Source organism: Podarcis vaucheri, assembly GCF_965113315.1.
Source record: "Podarcis vaucheri genome assembly, chromosome: 7".
NCBI classification, from domain to species: domain Eukaryota; kingdom Metazoa; phylum Chordata; class Lepidosauria; order Squamata; family Lacertidae; genus Podarcis; species Podarcis vaucheri.
In genome coordinates, this window is record NC_138765.1 from 9,289,459 (window position 1) to 9,303,729 (window position 14,271).

The following is a 14,271-nucleotide window of genomic DNA, read 5'->3' on the forward strand; positions in this document are numbered from 1 at the left end:
GAATGTCAGGTAGTTGCTTATCTCTTTGACACCTGAAGGGAGGGCGTTCCACAGGGCGGGCGCCACTACCGAGAAGGCCCTCTGCCTGGTTCCCTGTAACCTCTCTTCTCGTAATGAGGGAACCGCCAGAAGGCCCTCGGCGCTGGACCTCAGCGTCCGGGCAGAATGATGGGGGTGGAGACGCTCCTTCAGGTGTACAGGTATGCCGAGACTTTAAAATCCTCAGATTAATATAGTGGAAGTGTTTGGCTTGGCTCCCGGCTCTTACCCCATCTCAGCCACTAACCCTTTCTGTGCTGTGTCTGTAAAATAGGGACAAACGTGACCTGTTATCAAGGCAACAATGACTGAAGGCTGTCAAATACTTCGCCTGAAGTTTAACCCCTTGAAAAAGTAGCAATTTGCTGATTGAAAGGTTAGGCGTCACCCAGGGATAAAAGTGCAGCGGCAGAGCGTCTGCATGCAGAAGGTAACGGGTTCAAATTTGGGACGATCTCCAGGGAGGCCAGGGGAAAGCCTTCCTGCATGAGAGCGCTCGCCAATCTCTGTAGAACAAGGTTTCCCAAACTTACAATAATTGCATTCCGCTTTGGGGAAAGATAATTTGGGGGTAGTTTTCCCAGTAGTGATGTATGGAAGTGAGGGCTGGACCATAAAGAAGGCTGATCACCGAAGAACTGATGCTTTTGAATTATGGTGCTGGAGGAGACTCTTGAGAGTCCCATGGACTGCAAGAAGATCAAACCTCTCCATTCTGAAGGAAATCAGCCCTGAGTGCTCACTGGAAGGACAGATCCTGAAGCTGAGGCTCCAATACTTTGGCCACCTCATGAGAAGAGAAGACTCCCAGGAAAAGACCCTGATGTTGGGAAAGATGGAGGGCACAAGGAGAAGGGGACGACAGAGGATGAGATGGTGGGACAGTGTTCTCGAAGCTACCAGCATGAGTTTGACCAAACTGCGGGAGGCAGTGGAAGACAGGAGTGCCTGGCGTGCTCTGGTCCAGGGGGTCACGAAGAGTCGGACACGACTAAACGACTAAACAACAACAGCAAATATTTGAATTGTTTTCTGGAGGTAAAAGAAAAGTCCTATGATAAAGTAAAATAAAACATTCTGCTGTGTACTCTTTGAAATTTTTTAACATACCCCTATGAGTACATATGCATACCGCACTTTAGGAAACGCTTTGTGTGACCTGTGGTCTGGTTCAGTAGAAGGCAGCTTCCTAGATCCTTACTTCAGCAATGTCTAGAAGGCCTTTTGTATGTTCTCAGAGGCACTCTTGTCCCTAGGAGCACTTCATTTCATGGAGGCATGACTGGAAACAAAACGTTAGATGCTTTCCATATGACCCCCTCCAGCAGCGCGAGCCAAAGGTCTGTGTTGCCCATGCATTTTAATGCCTGAGATCCTGTTCCTTATGATTTCCCCCCTCCAAGCAAAACTCCACTTAAAAAAAATTAATAATGAAAGGAAGGAGGATCAAATTCAGTGATTTCATAGGGAGATATTCTAGAGTTCCCGTCTACTGTACTTCCCTATAACTCCTTGTGAACATTTTGCTGACCACATTATTCCTCACCTGCTGAAAGATGGTATCTGTGGTTGGAAGGGGCGTGAACTAATCTACATTTCATGCATTCAAACTGTTTTTAACAGGTAGAGAGAGCTGGGAGGGCCTGTTGTCTCAAACCCTGACTGGAGAATCGCTGGCAGTCTGTGCAGGGAATACTGAGCTTAAGGTAAAGGGACCCCTGACCATTAGGTCCAGTCAGTGGCGTAGCGTGGGTTGTCAGCACCTGGGGCAAGGCAAGTAATTTGCGCCCCCTAACCCATGGATTTGCGCTCCCTAACCCGTGGATTTGCGCCCCCTAACCCCCAGATGTTGCGCCCGGCCCCCCCTGCACCCCCCACGCTACGCCACTGGGTCCAGTCGTGACCGACTCTGGGGTTGCGGCGCTCATCTCGCTTTATTGGCCAAGGGAGCCGGCGTACAGCTTCCGGGTCATGTGGTCAGCATGACTAAGCCGCTTCTGGCGAACCAGAGCAGCGCACGGAAACGCCGTTTACCTTCCCGCCAGAGTGGTACCTATTTATCTACTTGCACTTTGACGTGCTTTCGAACTGCTAGGTTGGCAGGAGCAGGGACCGAGCAATGGGAGCTCACCCCGTCACGGGGATTCGAACCGCCAACCTTCTGATCGGCAAGTCCTAGGCTCTGTGGTTTAACCACAGCGCCACTCGCGTCCCAAGTACTGAGGTTAGTGGACTTTTATTTCTAATGTGGCCAGATCAACAGACAGGAGAGAAGCCAGGAGTTTGGATTGGATTTGATATCCCGCCTTTCACTCCCTTTAAGGAGTCTCAAAGCGGCTAACATTCTCCTTTCCCTTCCTCCCCCACAACAAACACTCTGTGGGGTGAGTGGGGCTGAGAGACTTCAGAGAAGTGTGACTGGCCCAAGGTCACCCAGCAGCTGCATGTGGAGGAGCAGAGACGCGAACCCGGTTCCCCAGATTACGAGACTACCGCTCTTAACCACTACACCACAGTGGCTCTCACACTGGCCAGGGAGAGCAGCTGCAGCTTCAACTTCTTCATTGACAGGCTGCAGTTGAACAGGTAAAGCGCCCGACCATCACTGCATTGCCCTGCGTGGGGAAAACTGCGGCTGTTAACACCCAGTCTCTTCCACGTAGCAAAAGGAAACGCACCAGGCTAGGGAAAAAATTGCAGGTAAAAAGTTTGGGAGCGGAAAGGGGCGGGGAAACATGGAATGGGGCGTGGCCAGGGACAGGGGTGTGGCCTATCGGATTGCGATGAGCGCGTGGCTGCATGAAGGTGGCGGGGCTATTGCCTGCCTGGGTTTTTGTGTGGCTCCGCCCCCTATGCCCAGATTGATCTATTTGTGCTGGGAGTGGGGGGGGGTAGTTGGCTTGTACCATTCGAAAGAGCACGAGCGGCTGCCTTCCTCCCTGAAACCCACGAAACAAGCATCCCGCTGCCCCGCTGGCTACCCTGCCTTTCCGCCCATTCCTCCCGATTTGGTTCCTCCCTCCACCCCCCCTCTTTCCCGCTCCGACATGGCCCGCTCCGATTTTGACGCATTGCAGGTGAGAGGCGACCAATGGCCGCGGCAGTCTCATCCTGCGCCTCGCTCCCCAGCCAATGGGGACGCGCGTCACAAGCGCGTCGTCACAATACTGTGTCCTTCCGCTGGAAGGCGGTTCGAGGGAGGGGCGGACGAGTGAAAAAGCGGCGACGGGCGGGAAAAAAAGAGAGAGGGAAAATAGTCCCCCTCTTCTTCACCCCACCCCACCCCGCAAAGGGGCGGGGAAGTGGGCGGGGCTTGCGCGGCGGCCGAGAGCAGCTCAGGCGCGCGGAATGCGGGGAGAAGGAAGGGGGCGGGGCGCTTCCCTGGCGGCCGTTGGCGGAGGGATCCCTCTCGCGCCGTGTGTGTGCGTGAGGCGGCCCGCAGCGGGTTCCGGCTAGTGCTGCTCCCACCTCCCTTCCCCACATCGCCGCCGCTGCTCCGCGAAGCCTCTCGACGCTCCAGCTGCTGTCGCCACCCGGACCCGGCCATGGTGAGGGGCGCGGGCGCCTGAGGGGTTAATTGAGGGAGGGGGGGTGGGGGCGAGGGGGGAAGGGGTTAATGGAGGGGGGCTGTATGAGGGGGGAGGGGGCCGAGGGTCTCTGAGGAGGGGGCCAGGTAAGTGCCCCATTGGTTTTATTGTGTGTGTGTGGGGGTGTTAATGGGGGGGCGCAGGGGAGAAATGGCGCCAGTGAAATGCTTGTGGGGGGGGTGCAGAGTCAAATAGGGGGGGGTCGCCGCACTGCAGGGCACATGGGGGGGCAGCGCGTGCAAGTCCTGGGTTGCAGATGGGGGAGCACTGGTTGGGGGAGGTGGTTTTTTTTGGGGGGGTGAGTGATCGGAGCTGGGGAGGAAGCAGATGTGGGGAGGAGGGGGGCAGGTTGAGCGCATGGTTTTTGGGGTGCCAGCTTGACTGCAGGGGAGGGTTTTTTTTGAGGGGAGGCTTAGGACGCCCCTCCTACGGAGTGAAGGGGGTGCAATGAGCATTTGGGGGCTGGGATGAGTGGGGCAGCGAGAGAGGCGAGGCGTGGGGGGGAGGCTGATCTCATTCCCCCCTCTCCTGAGCTTTCCTTCCGAAGAAGCACGAAGGGGAGAGGCGAAATGTGATAAGATGAGCAGTTTGTGTGTGTTGGGGGGGTTGTTGATGCTGGGGGGGGGGTCCAGGGGGTGAGGCTGTGCAGAGCTGATGGGGAGAGCTGAGAAGGGAAGAAAGCGCTGGCGTTGATTCTCAAGAAAGCTGGGAGGAAGTGCCCTGGATGCTGGGTTTTCCGGAATGGCTGGCTACCTGGCCGGTTAGGTTCTTGGGCAATTGGGGCAAGGAGCAGGTGGCAGGGTTAATGGGAGTGGATCAGAAACGCAGGGTTCGGCTCAGGTGTGGATGTGGTTTCAGGGAGCTTGGCTTTTGGGGTGGGAGGTGATGTGGGGGTGGGAGCACCACAGGTGCTGAACAGAGGAGGTGATGGCAGCAGGGGCACTGGGCAGAAGGCCCACCTGGTTGGGGGATGCCATTGGGCAGGAGGGCGGGTGGGGCTGGAGAAGGGTGGTAGCCGAGTGTGCCAGCTGATCATCACAAGGCCTTTGGATCTGCCCTTCAGGAGTACTTTGGGTAGGGGTCTTGTTTCTGGAGATGTTCTCTTGGGTAACAGCGCTGTAAGGAGACGTGATGGCTGCTGAATGATGTTGCTGAGAGTGGGACACTCGAGGGCCATGGGAAAAGGGCTGGAGGTGATTCGTTGAAGGGGATGTGTGGGAGATGGCATTTTGTAGCCCATTGTTCAGAAGCCGACAGACAATGAGCCTTTGTGGGAGGTGGCCATGTAGAGTATCTGGTGTGAGATGAGTGAATGGTGTAGAATTGGAGGAAGTGAACTGACAGGACCCTCAAAGGTCAGGCTGGTGTTTCTAGGAGTGGAAGATCTAATAGGCAGAAAAGATAGGGGGAAGCGTATTGAGAGGATTATGATTTGAAGAGAGAATGCATGGAGTTGATGGTCTTTTGAATGGTCTCCTCATAAGCTGTGTTGGGGCTGGAAATGGCGGGGCTGGGTTGCTGATGAGAATTCACTTTCCATCATCTGGGAGAGCAGAGAGGCTTTTCTTGGGGATGCAGGAGAACATGGGTGTGGATCCTGACAAATATATTTGAGCTGTCTTCTTAATGAAGGTTTTATTGCCTGCATGTCCTTCTGTTCCATGAGGCTCTTGGTGGTCTGCTTTCCAGGTTACTGTTTAGCTGCAGCATCTGATGTTCTCGTGCCCTGGGCCTCAGAAACCCCTTTGATTTGCCTCAAGGAGGAAATTGACAAACTCCTGACTCAAACAAAAGCATGGAAGTAACCATTCCACTCCGTGTCTCACCTCTGACTGGCTTTGGGGGGAAGTGGGGAAGCCATCCAACACGATAATTTGAAATGTAGTGGGGTAGTTCTGGTCTAATTGCAGCGTGACAAACAATTTGGCAAGAGAGAATAGTGTGAAGACTACTTTGTAGTCTGGTGATGAGGAGAGGGAATCCTGGGGACCTTAGGGATGCTTGGAGAGGAGCCATGGTTCAGTAATAGAGCCACATGCCTTGCATACAGAAGGACCCATGTTTTAGTCCCTGGCATCTCCCAAAAAGGCTGCAAGAGACTCCTGTCTGAAATTCTGGAGAGCCGCTGCTTGTCAGTGTAGACAGTACAGTAGCCCAGGTTGTCTCAGTATTACAGGGTCACTTGTCTGTGGGTGGGAAGAGTGCTCACAATGGAGAAAGAATGCCTTTAAAGAGCCACCCTCCTGTAATGAAGCCAGGGGTCCTTCTAGTTTTGATCTTCCTCTCCCTGCTGCAGCTTCCGGCGCGTGGATGACGCACTAATTCCTTCAGTCCCTTGCTGGAGCCTCCCTCAGCCCGTTGCAATATAGAAGAGTGGCTTCCTGTTTGAGTCTGCATTTCCCTCTGGCGGCTTGGCTTATCTACCAGAAGCTATTAGATTATTATTTTCATGCTGGCTGCTCTTGCCATGCTAACCTACTTTCCAGAGCATCTTTCCCTCAGGCCATCTAGATTGGCTACCCTGAAGGGCCACCATCTCTCTCTCTCTCTCTCTTTCTCTCTCCCTCCAGCAATTATTGAGATGTAGGCCATCTTAAGCAATGCTGAAAAGGCCAGTGAGATTTGGGGGGGGGGGTAAAAGCATGATTTGATTGGGGAGGGGGATGAAGGCCAGGACTCTCCTTCCTTGGTCTTACCACAGCCTTTGGTCTTCTGTCCTGTAGGGGTGCCATTATAAATGCCAAGCCACTTCTGAAGGCTGATTCTGAAGAGCAATGCAGTTCTTCTTGCTCTTTGCGTTTCCCTCTCGTCTAGCAGACCCTGTGTAGCTTATGCGATCTGACAAGTTTAGACAGGGATGTCAGAGTTCAAGCTTTTGCCCTGGAGAAATCTTTGGCCAAGATGAAAGTCAGGTGGCTGTTCTGACCCCCTCCTGCCCTGTTGCCCCTGACAGTTCTGTGCCTGAGCTCAAAATGAGGATTTTTTCCTCCCTTGGCTGAGATGTGGGTGGTCCCACCCACCCTTTCCTGCATTGATGTGACCCTTTGTGGTGCAGTGTATTAAAACCTTCCCCAGATCCTCACTTTCTGTCACTGCATTGGAAGTGCTTTATCATCCTTGTTTCCTTTTCTGACAGTAGAGGGCTCCTAAGTCCACTGCAGTCTGTTTAACTGAGCCCCTGTTAATCCGGGGTAGCATTAGTTTCTCTGCAAAAATACCTCTAGCTTTAAAGCCTAAATGGGTCCGTCCCCCCCCCAGAATGTGGGGCGTGGGGAGGACTTCATATGGCTGCATCTGGACTTTCATTGGGGGCTTTCCTTCTTCTCCCCCTCCCCCAGCGGACTTCGCCCTTCTGCATGTTGCACCCTTGGCAGTCCTTGGTGATATCTGCATTTTGCAAGGAGCGACTCTCAGGCGGTATCAGGTTTGCCTTGTATCTTCTGCTCTGGCTCTCGCTGTGCTGCAGTGTTGGACTGGCTGGGACTGCAGTGAAGGCTGGAGTCCAAGCGATCCTCGTGTTTTGCAGCTCTTACTTCCAAAAGCACTGAAGTAGAATGTTAAAACTCCTTTTTTTAAACAAGTGCACCGAAATGGGTGTGAGCTGCAGGTTGCTTCTTAGCCAACGCAGAAGCATGATGGAATGGTGCAGCCAACTTCAGCAAGGCCAGACAAGGGGGAATGCGGCAGAGGTGCTCTTGTCCAGGATGTCAGAAGTCCCATGATGTGGTAATACAAAGGTGGAAATGTGCCTCACTTCTCCTTGGAATCCACTTTACTCAGTACCTATACACTGCTGATGAACACCCTCACTTCTCCTTAGGCCATGATATTTGCATTTCTATTCCCACCATTCTTCTGAGATATTAATCATTCTCACCACAACGTTGTGACATAAGGTAGGCTCAGTTATTAACTTGCCTACGGTCACTCATTAAGTGCCCTGGCTGATTAAGGATTTGAACCAGTGTCTTGCCGATTCAGTTCTAAACCTTTGCCCTTGTCATCCCAGAGCCCTACATTCCTGTAATAATATTCAGCCAGAAAACTGCCTTCTGAATGTTGCCTTATTTTAAGGAAGAAGAATACTGGTTGGGTTCAGCCATTGAATGCTCAGGTCGAGTCGTGGATACCAACAGAAATGAGTCTGCAGTGTTGCACTGTCTGTACTTTTTTATCCTGCCTTTCCTCCATTCTGGGGCAGCTTAGCATAAACCCAAAGACAAAACATTAATACGGTGCAAATAAAACATCAGAAAAACCACATATTTGCAATATAAATACAACGAAACAGCAGAAATAGGTTATCTGTGACTGAAGGCATGCCATTTTGGGTTTCATTTCTGAAAGCATGGGAAATGGGAAGAAATCATTGCTTTGAGTTCCTTTTCCAGTTCTGTTAGACAGAGCTATTCCACCAGGCCTTTTGTCAGGGCGCAGCCTGACCCCCTCCTCTGGCAATCTGCACAAAATTTTGCTTGATAGTTGCCATTAATTTGATTTTTATTTGATTTAATTAATTTTATAATGAATGTTTTAGAATGTTGGACTATTTTGATTGTTGTTAGCCGCCCTGAGCCCAGCTTCGGCTGGGGAGGGCGGGATATAAATAAAATTTATTATTATTATTATTATTATTATTATTATTATTATTATTATTATTTCTGGCTGTGTAAATGGCCACCAACATATCTTGTAGCAGTGAATTCTGTACTTGATGGTCAAACTAGCTAATGACCCCACCCCTGTGGTTTTTTTTCAGTCCTTCCTGCATGAAGCAGCTGGCACTGTTGGTCTCTGTCTGCACCTTTTGCGGTGCATCTGCTCTCTGGTCATGATACACTGTGGCTTAGATTGCAGAACCTGACTTGTGAGAGGCCAGCGGGTGGGTGGGTGCTGCCACCGCTCCTGAAACTGGCATGGCTTCAAGGGCCTTTTGGTGCCTCCTGTAAACATAGGCATGATGCAGAAGGGGGATGGCCGTGTCTAGCTCAGAGCTAAGCTTGGGGGAAGTGGGCTTGAGAGTGTTAGGCTTAACTTCTATGGTATTTCAGCAGATGCTGTAAGTTACTTGATGAAGAATCCAGCCACCTAAAAAAAAAAAAAATCCTCCTGACTTGCTCTTAATTGTTTATTTGCTCCTTCCTGACAATTTTTGAAAGCCAGCAGAAAGAGGAAGGAGAATATTATTTCACAAGGGTCATCCCTTTAAAGAGGACACAATCCTCTGGGTCAGTGCTCAGCAAAGCAGGCATAGATTGGCTGTTGAGGGGTTTAATGAAGCGGGCTAACCGGTGAGATTCAGGACCCACCTATCCTGCTCTGAAACATTTAGGTTTCGGCATGTGACTTAAAATCGTAGCACTGTAGAGTTGGAAGGGACCATGAGGGTCATTTAGGAGAACCCCCTGCAATGCAGGAATCTTTTGCCCTGCTGGTTCCAATGATGCAGCTGTCGCCATCCACCTGCAGTTCTTCTGCATTGTGCCATATTATGGGGGATGTGCATAGCTCCAGGTTTAAGACTTCTTGGTGAGAGCCAGGGTGAAGGAAGGCAGCAATGACAACCGTAGGGAGGAAGCAATAGAATGATGGACAGGCTTAGAGGCCATGGCCTGTCCTGGTATGAGGAGTGGTGTGCTTCAAAGCCCTTTCTCACCCTCTGTGGATTGGGCTGCTGCTACAATCTCAGCTCTGTAGCCCTGAATTGCAGAACTGAGACTGGGGGTTAAGCCAGCAGGTTGGCAGCAGGACACCCTTTGGATACTGCAGGTGGAGACTACATCCAGCTTGGTAGGTCACAAGGTGTGCGAACCTGAGCTGGGGGCTTACAGGTAATGTGGAAAATGGCATGGGCTCTGCTGCTTCCCCACCAGGAGGCTGATAAGAGATGTAGAGAGGTTTGACTTGGGATGACTCTTCATTTTATATGTGTTTTTCTCTCTCACTTCTTTCAGGCTGACCAACTTACCGAAGAGCAGATTGCAGGTGAGTCCTCAGCATACAGTGGCAGTAAATATTAACTCGACTGGCACTGAATTGATCTGCACGTTGAGGGAAGGCGAGCAGTACATCCCCTTGTCTACTGGCTTTGAAGCTGGGTTAACTACAGCTGAAACTGAGCCAGAATGCACATGGTGAGGGGCAGCTTGTGAGCTTCTTTGCAGAGAAGGAGGATTTTTTTTTTCTGGTAGTCCTTGAAGTGCAGAATCCTTACTACAGTTCTTTTAGGAGAGATAATTTCCCCATCTGCTGGGTTTGGGTGGTGGTGTGAGGGCAAGGCCACAAAAGATCAAAACAAATCCCTGGGAAAATGTGAACAGGATAATCACTGGTTGCAAGTACATGATCTCTGTGTAGCTTACATCAACCCTGCTTCCCCCTGCAGAATTCAAGGAGGCCTTCTCCCTCTTCGACAAGGACGGGGATGGCACCATCACCACCAAGGAGCTTGGCACTGTGATGAGGTCTCTGGGTCAGAACCCCACCGAGGCAGAACTGCAAGACATGATCAATGAAGTTGATGCTGATGGTAAGTGGTCCCAGCACTAAGGGGGCCTGGGCAGAGTAAGTGATCCATGGCTTCTGCCAGTACTTTATGCAGAAATTCAGCGGGGGTTGCTTAGATTGGGGAGCAAGCTTTATTCTTGATGGACAAGAGGAACAGTTTACCTTTCCCACTGAGTTTCTCTGACTCCTGTGCTTAGACATCCACCCATCCCTGCTGTTTCCCTGCCTTTTGTGACTGAGAGGCAAGAGGTAGAAGCAAGAGAGATACTGATTTATTTGATCTTGCCAGACTAACATAGACTGGCCTATGTATTAAGTTGCCAATGAATACAATGATGGGGACTGGTTCTGATAGGGTACTAGCTGACAGTGGAGTGGGGGATGGGTCAAGGCTTGTGATGGACCCAGAAAGTCAATAGTTGTTGTAGTAGTAATAATAATAATAATAGCAATAATAGGAAGTAGCACCCTATTTCCTTCCAGGGATAACAGAAGGGCACAACATGAATGTCTTGAAAATGCCACTCACTTTCTTCAGTGCATATACTGCCTTCCAAGTTGCACTGTCCAAGATGTTTAAAATAAAAACAAAATACCAACACTTGGGTAACGCCTGCAGTATCTTGAGATATTCTTTGTGATTGCTTCACAGGCAGACCGTTTAGCAGGCGCTAGTTTCAGTGCTGGGGTGTGGAACTCCTTTTGTGCCATAATGTGTCCAACTCCAACACATTCCACCAGCTAGTTCGGTTCCCTTCAGGCGGGGCTTCAGTCTTCCCAGGCTGGCTTTGTCCCAGGGTGGCTATTTGGGATTGGTCTCGGCATCCCAGTCTGCAGCTGCTTTGGTTTCTGCTGGCTTTGTCTTACTGGTTCTCATTTCTGTTTTCAGGGAACGGCACAATTGACTTCCCAGAGTTCTTGACCATGATGGCAAGGAAGATGAAGGACACAGACAGTGAGGAGGAGATCCGAGAGGCTTTCAGAGTGTTTGATAAGGTGAGGAAGTGGAGAAGTGGAGCCTTCTGGAAGTGGAGCCCTCTGGAGGGGAGGGAGGAGAGTGGACAGAATACTGCCATGCATCCTCATATACTCTCAGGGAGAATGGCAAGGAAACAGCAGTGTCCCCTTCCCTTAATCTGGAGCATACAGAATGGAGAAGGAAATGCCATTTGCCAGGATAAAAGTGGAAGGTGCTGCCTAGCTGTGCTGCTCCCTGCTAAACTGATTCCTTTGCTTGCAGGATGGGAATGGCTACATTAGCGCAGCAGAGTTACGCCATGTGATGACAAACCTAGGGGAGAAGCTCACTGATGAGGAGGTGGACGAAATGATAAGGGAGGCAGATATTGATGGGGACGGGCAGGTCAACTATGAAGGTGAGTCGGGGATGGGATCAGCATCTTGCCTGCTGCCGTTTTGGCAGCCAGAACGTTGCATGAAAGAATTGAGGTTCTGCTTCGGCAGAGGGTCTCTAAAGAACTGTATGGGCCCTCTTCTGGTTTTCAAGGGCCGTAATTGTGTCACAGACTTCAGCCATCTGGGTGGCGTGGAAGCACCGTAACCATTTTTATATATCATTGTTGAGGGGGAGATGTTTTGAGCTGTGTGGAAATAACCCCAAATTTAATACTCCCGAGTCCATCAGCGAGGTCCACATATATGCAGAAAGTATTCAAAGGCTTTAAAGTTTCCTTTTTTTTACAGGCCTTGGCTGGATAGAACCAGGGCTTTCTTAGCCCTTCCCCTCAAATCTTGATGGTACTATTCTGGGGATTTTTCTTTGCTTCTTGAAGCCTACGGTAGTCTTCACACATTGTTCAATATAGCAGGGTACACATTAAGGTCGTGTTCAGTGGCGGGGGTACCCTTGACTTTCCCTCTGGTAGTTTTCTCTGGATGAAGGCATTATGAGAGTGGAGCCGACACAGTTCACAGCATTATTACAGCTCTGTTTGCTTTTATCTTTTGAAAACTACATCGAGTGTAAAAGTCGAATCATGTCAAGCCAAAGTAACTGTGACCGCTGACTGGGCTGATGTCTAGGGAGCTTTGCGACTAGGTGATCTCAAGTCTTCCAGCTTCAAAGGGTGTGGGCACCGCCGTACTGACTTTGCTTCCTTACATTGTGTCTCTTGCAGAGTTTGTGCAGATGATGACTGCAAAGTGAAGCCCGCAGAGTGGGTGGCTGGCAATGCCCATTCTCCTTCGATACTTTTCTCCAACACACTCTCTCTACTTAAGTAACCTGGTTCTCTAAGCAAAACAATCGGCTGTGGAATAAATCTGACCAAGCAATTAAAAAGAAAAAAAAAGAAACTCCCCAAGCTGCATGATTGCACTCATCTCTCCCTCCTCCTTCTTGCTCTCCCTCCTTCTCCCTCCCCGCCTTTCCTTCCTTCCACCTCTTCTGGTGCATCCCCCCAAAAAAACCTCCCCGAGAACCTCCAACCTTGTGGATGTCTTTTGTTTCCATCGGGTCTTCTGTTCTGCAGCCAGAGCTGGCCTGTCTCCCAGGGCGCAGATTCTTTCTCTTTCTTTCAAGAATCCACACGACGGGGGTGGAGAGAGCGCAAAAACCTTCTTAATCGTGTTGCATGTGTCTGGCACTGTGGTCGTGCGCATTGACATGGCGGTTGCCACCGAAGGTCTTGCCCCAGGGAACACCGAAGAGGGGTACAAGGAGGAAACTGGGTTGTTGTTTTCCCCCCCTTCGTTTTCGTGGGAGGGGGGGCGCTATCCCACCGCCGGGGTGCCTGTGGCTGAAGGTGGGTTCCAGAGAGCTCCGTCAGCATGATGTGGGGAGAAGAGGCTGTTAAAAAGAGGGGGAGGGGGGAGCGTCCGACAACTGTCCGATTGGCTCTTTAAAGAAAAAACCACACATGCAAAACCGAACCAACCGCCCATAATTTTAACTTCTGTCTTTGTTCTTAATCTTCTTGTATAAATTGTAAATGTCCTTACAGTTTCCTAAGCATTGTGTCCAGACATTGGAGCTGCTATGTAAATACCTGACGCCACAGGCCCCTTTTGCGGGGAGGGGGGGTCGCCCCGCGTATGGCGACGGCGAATGCTTTTGATTGGCAGCTTGAGGGGTTTGGGAGGGGGGGAGGCGTCGGAACGGAACCGCAATAAAACAGTGAAGCCGCTGCTGAGTGAATGCCAACTGCGCCAGAACGCCCTCTTCTCCCTCCCTCCCCCCCCCCCGCCTTCCTCATGCGACGCTTCATTTTTTTCGTAGTGGCTCTCTCGGTTTGAACGCTTGTGCCGCACCTTTGGCTTCAGTGTCTGTGCTCTTTCAATGTTGCTTCCTTAACTCCGCCCGTCCCCCCCCCGCCCCCCCTTTTCTCGTGGCAAAACAGCATGGGCCGCAAACTTGCTTCTCTTTACTTTTTTTCACTTTTATTTTTTAATCCAAAAAAAATTTAAATAAATAAAGAAGAAGAGGGAAAAAAAACCAGTTTTGGAGGGGGAATCGAAACAGAGCTGCAGAATTTCCCTGAAACCGGGTGAAAGAAGAGTGCTTTGCGCAGTCCGTGGCGGATTTGACCACGCCCCCTCTTCTTATTATTTCCTGTCTTCTGCACTCCTGTGTTGAGCAGAGGTGGAGTGATCTCACCTGAGAACTTAGGCAGGGGGCGTGGGGAAGGTTGGAGCAAGAATGTCTTTGAAAGCAGGTGGTGTTGTGTTCAGTTCAAGCTGTGAAAATAAAATTATATCAATGTTTTCCAATAAAATGCAGTGACTACCTGAAATGGCTGTTTGCTTTGATATTCCCTGTCCCTTTAACTGGACCGCCTCGTTCGGTTGTTTTGTTTCACAGTTGCTGGAACAGCTTAAGATGTGAGTGTCTCTTTTCCCCATGGGCGAATGCAGCAAATTCCCCTTGGGGAAACTTTTTGAAAACAAATTAAATTGGTAAGAGCTTTCCTCTGAAGGTTGTAATCGCTGAGCCACTTCCATGGGCTCGTGGTATAAGCCTGGAGCTACTTGTGTTGGAAAGCATCATTTGACTTTGAGCAGAAGCAGCTGTGTTCTTTATGCTGCTACCATTGATCCTGGGTGGGCAAAGGAAGGAAATAGAGGACAAGGGAGCCAAAAAACCGTGAAAGGAGGGTAAGGAGATGGCAAAGAAAGCTGA

At 50.6% G+C, this 14,271-nt stretch overlaps 1 protein-coding gene across 1 annotated transcript; it reads left to right on the top strand.

Annotated features, from left to right (window-relative positions):
* Positions 1-3,442: 3,442 nt before the first annotated feature.
* Positions 3,443-13,885, top strand: CALM3 (calmodulin 3). The gene is made up of 6 exons (XM_082231411.1): positions 3,443-3,587; positions 9,581-9,611; positions 10,012-10,155; positions 11,023-11,129; positions 11,374-11,509; positions 12,272-13,885. The coding sequence occupies exons 1-6, from the start codon at positions 3,585-3,587 to the stop codon at positions 12,298-12,300; spliced, it is 450 nt and encodes a 149-aa protein (XP_082087537.1). The 5' UTR covers positions 3,443-3,584; the 3' UTR covers positions 12,301-13,885.
* Positions 13,886-14,271: the final 386 nt, after the last annotated feature.

Coding starts and splice junctions, on each gene's coding strand:
- CALM3 (XM_082231411.1), top strand. Junction 10,156..11,022: donor CAATGAAGTTGATGCTGATG/GTAAGTGGTCCC, acceptor TTCTGTTTTCAG/GGAACGGCACAATTGACTTC. Junction 11,130..11,373: donor CTTTCAGAGTGTTTGATAAG/GTGAGGAAGTGG, acceptor CTTTGCTTGCAG/GATGGGAATGGCTACATTAG.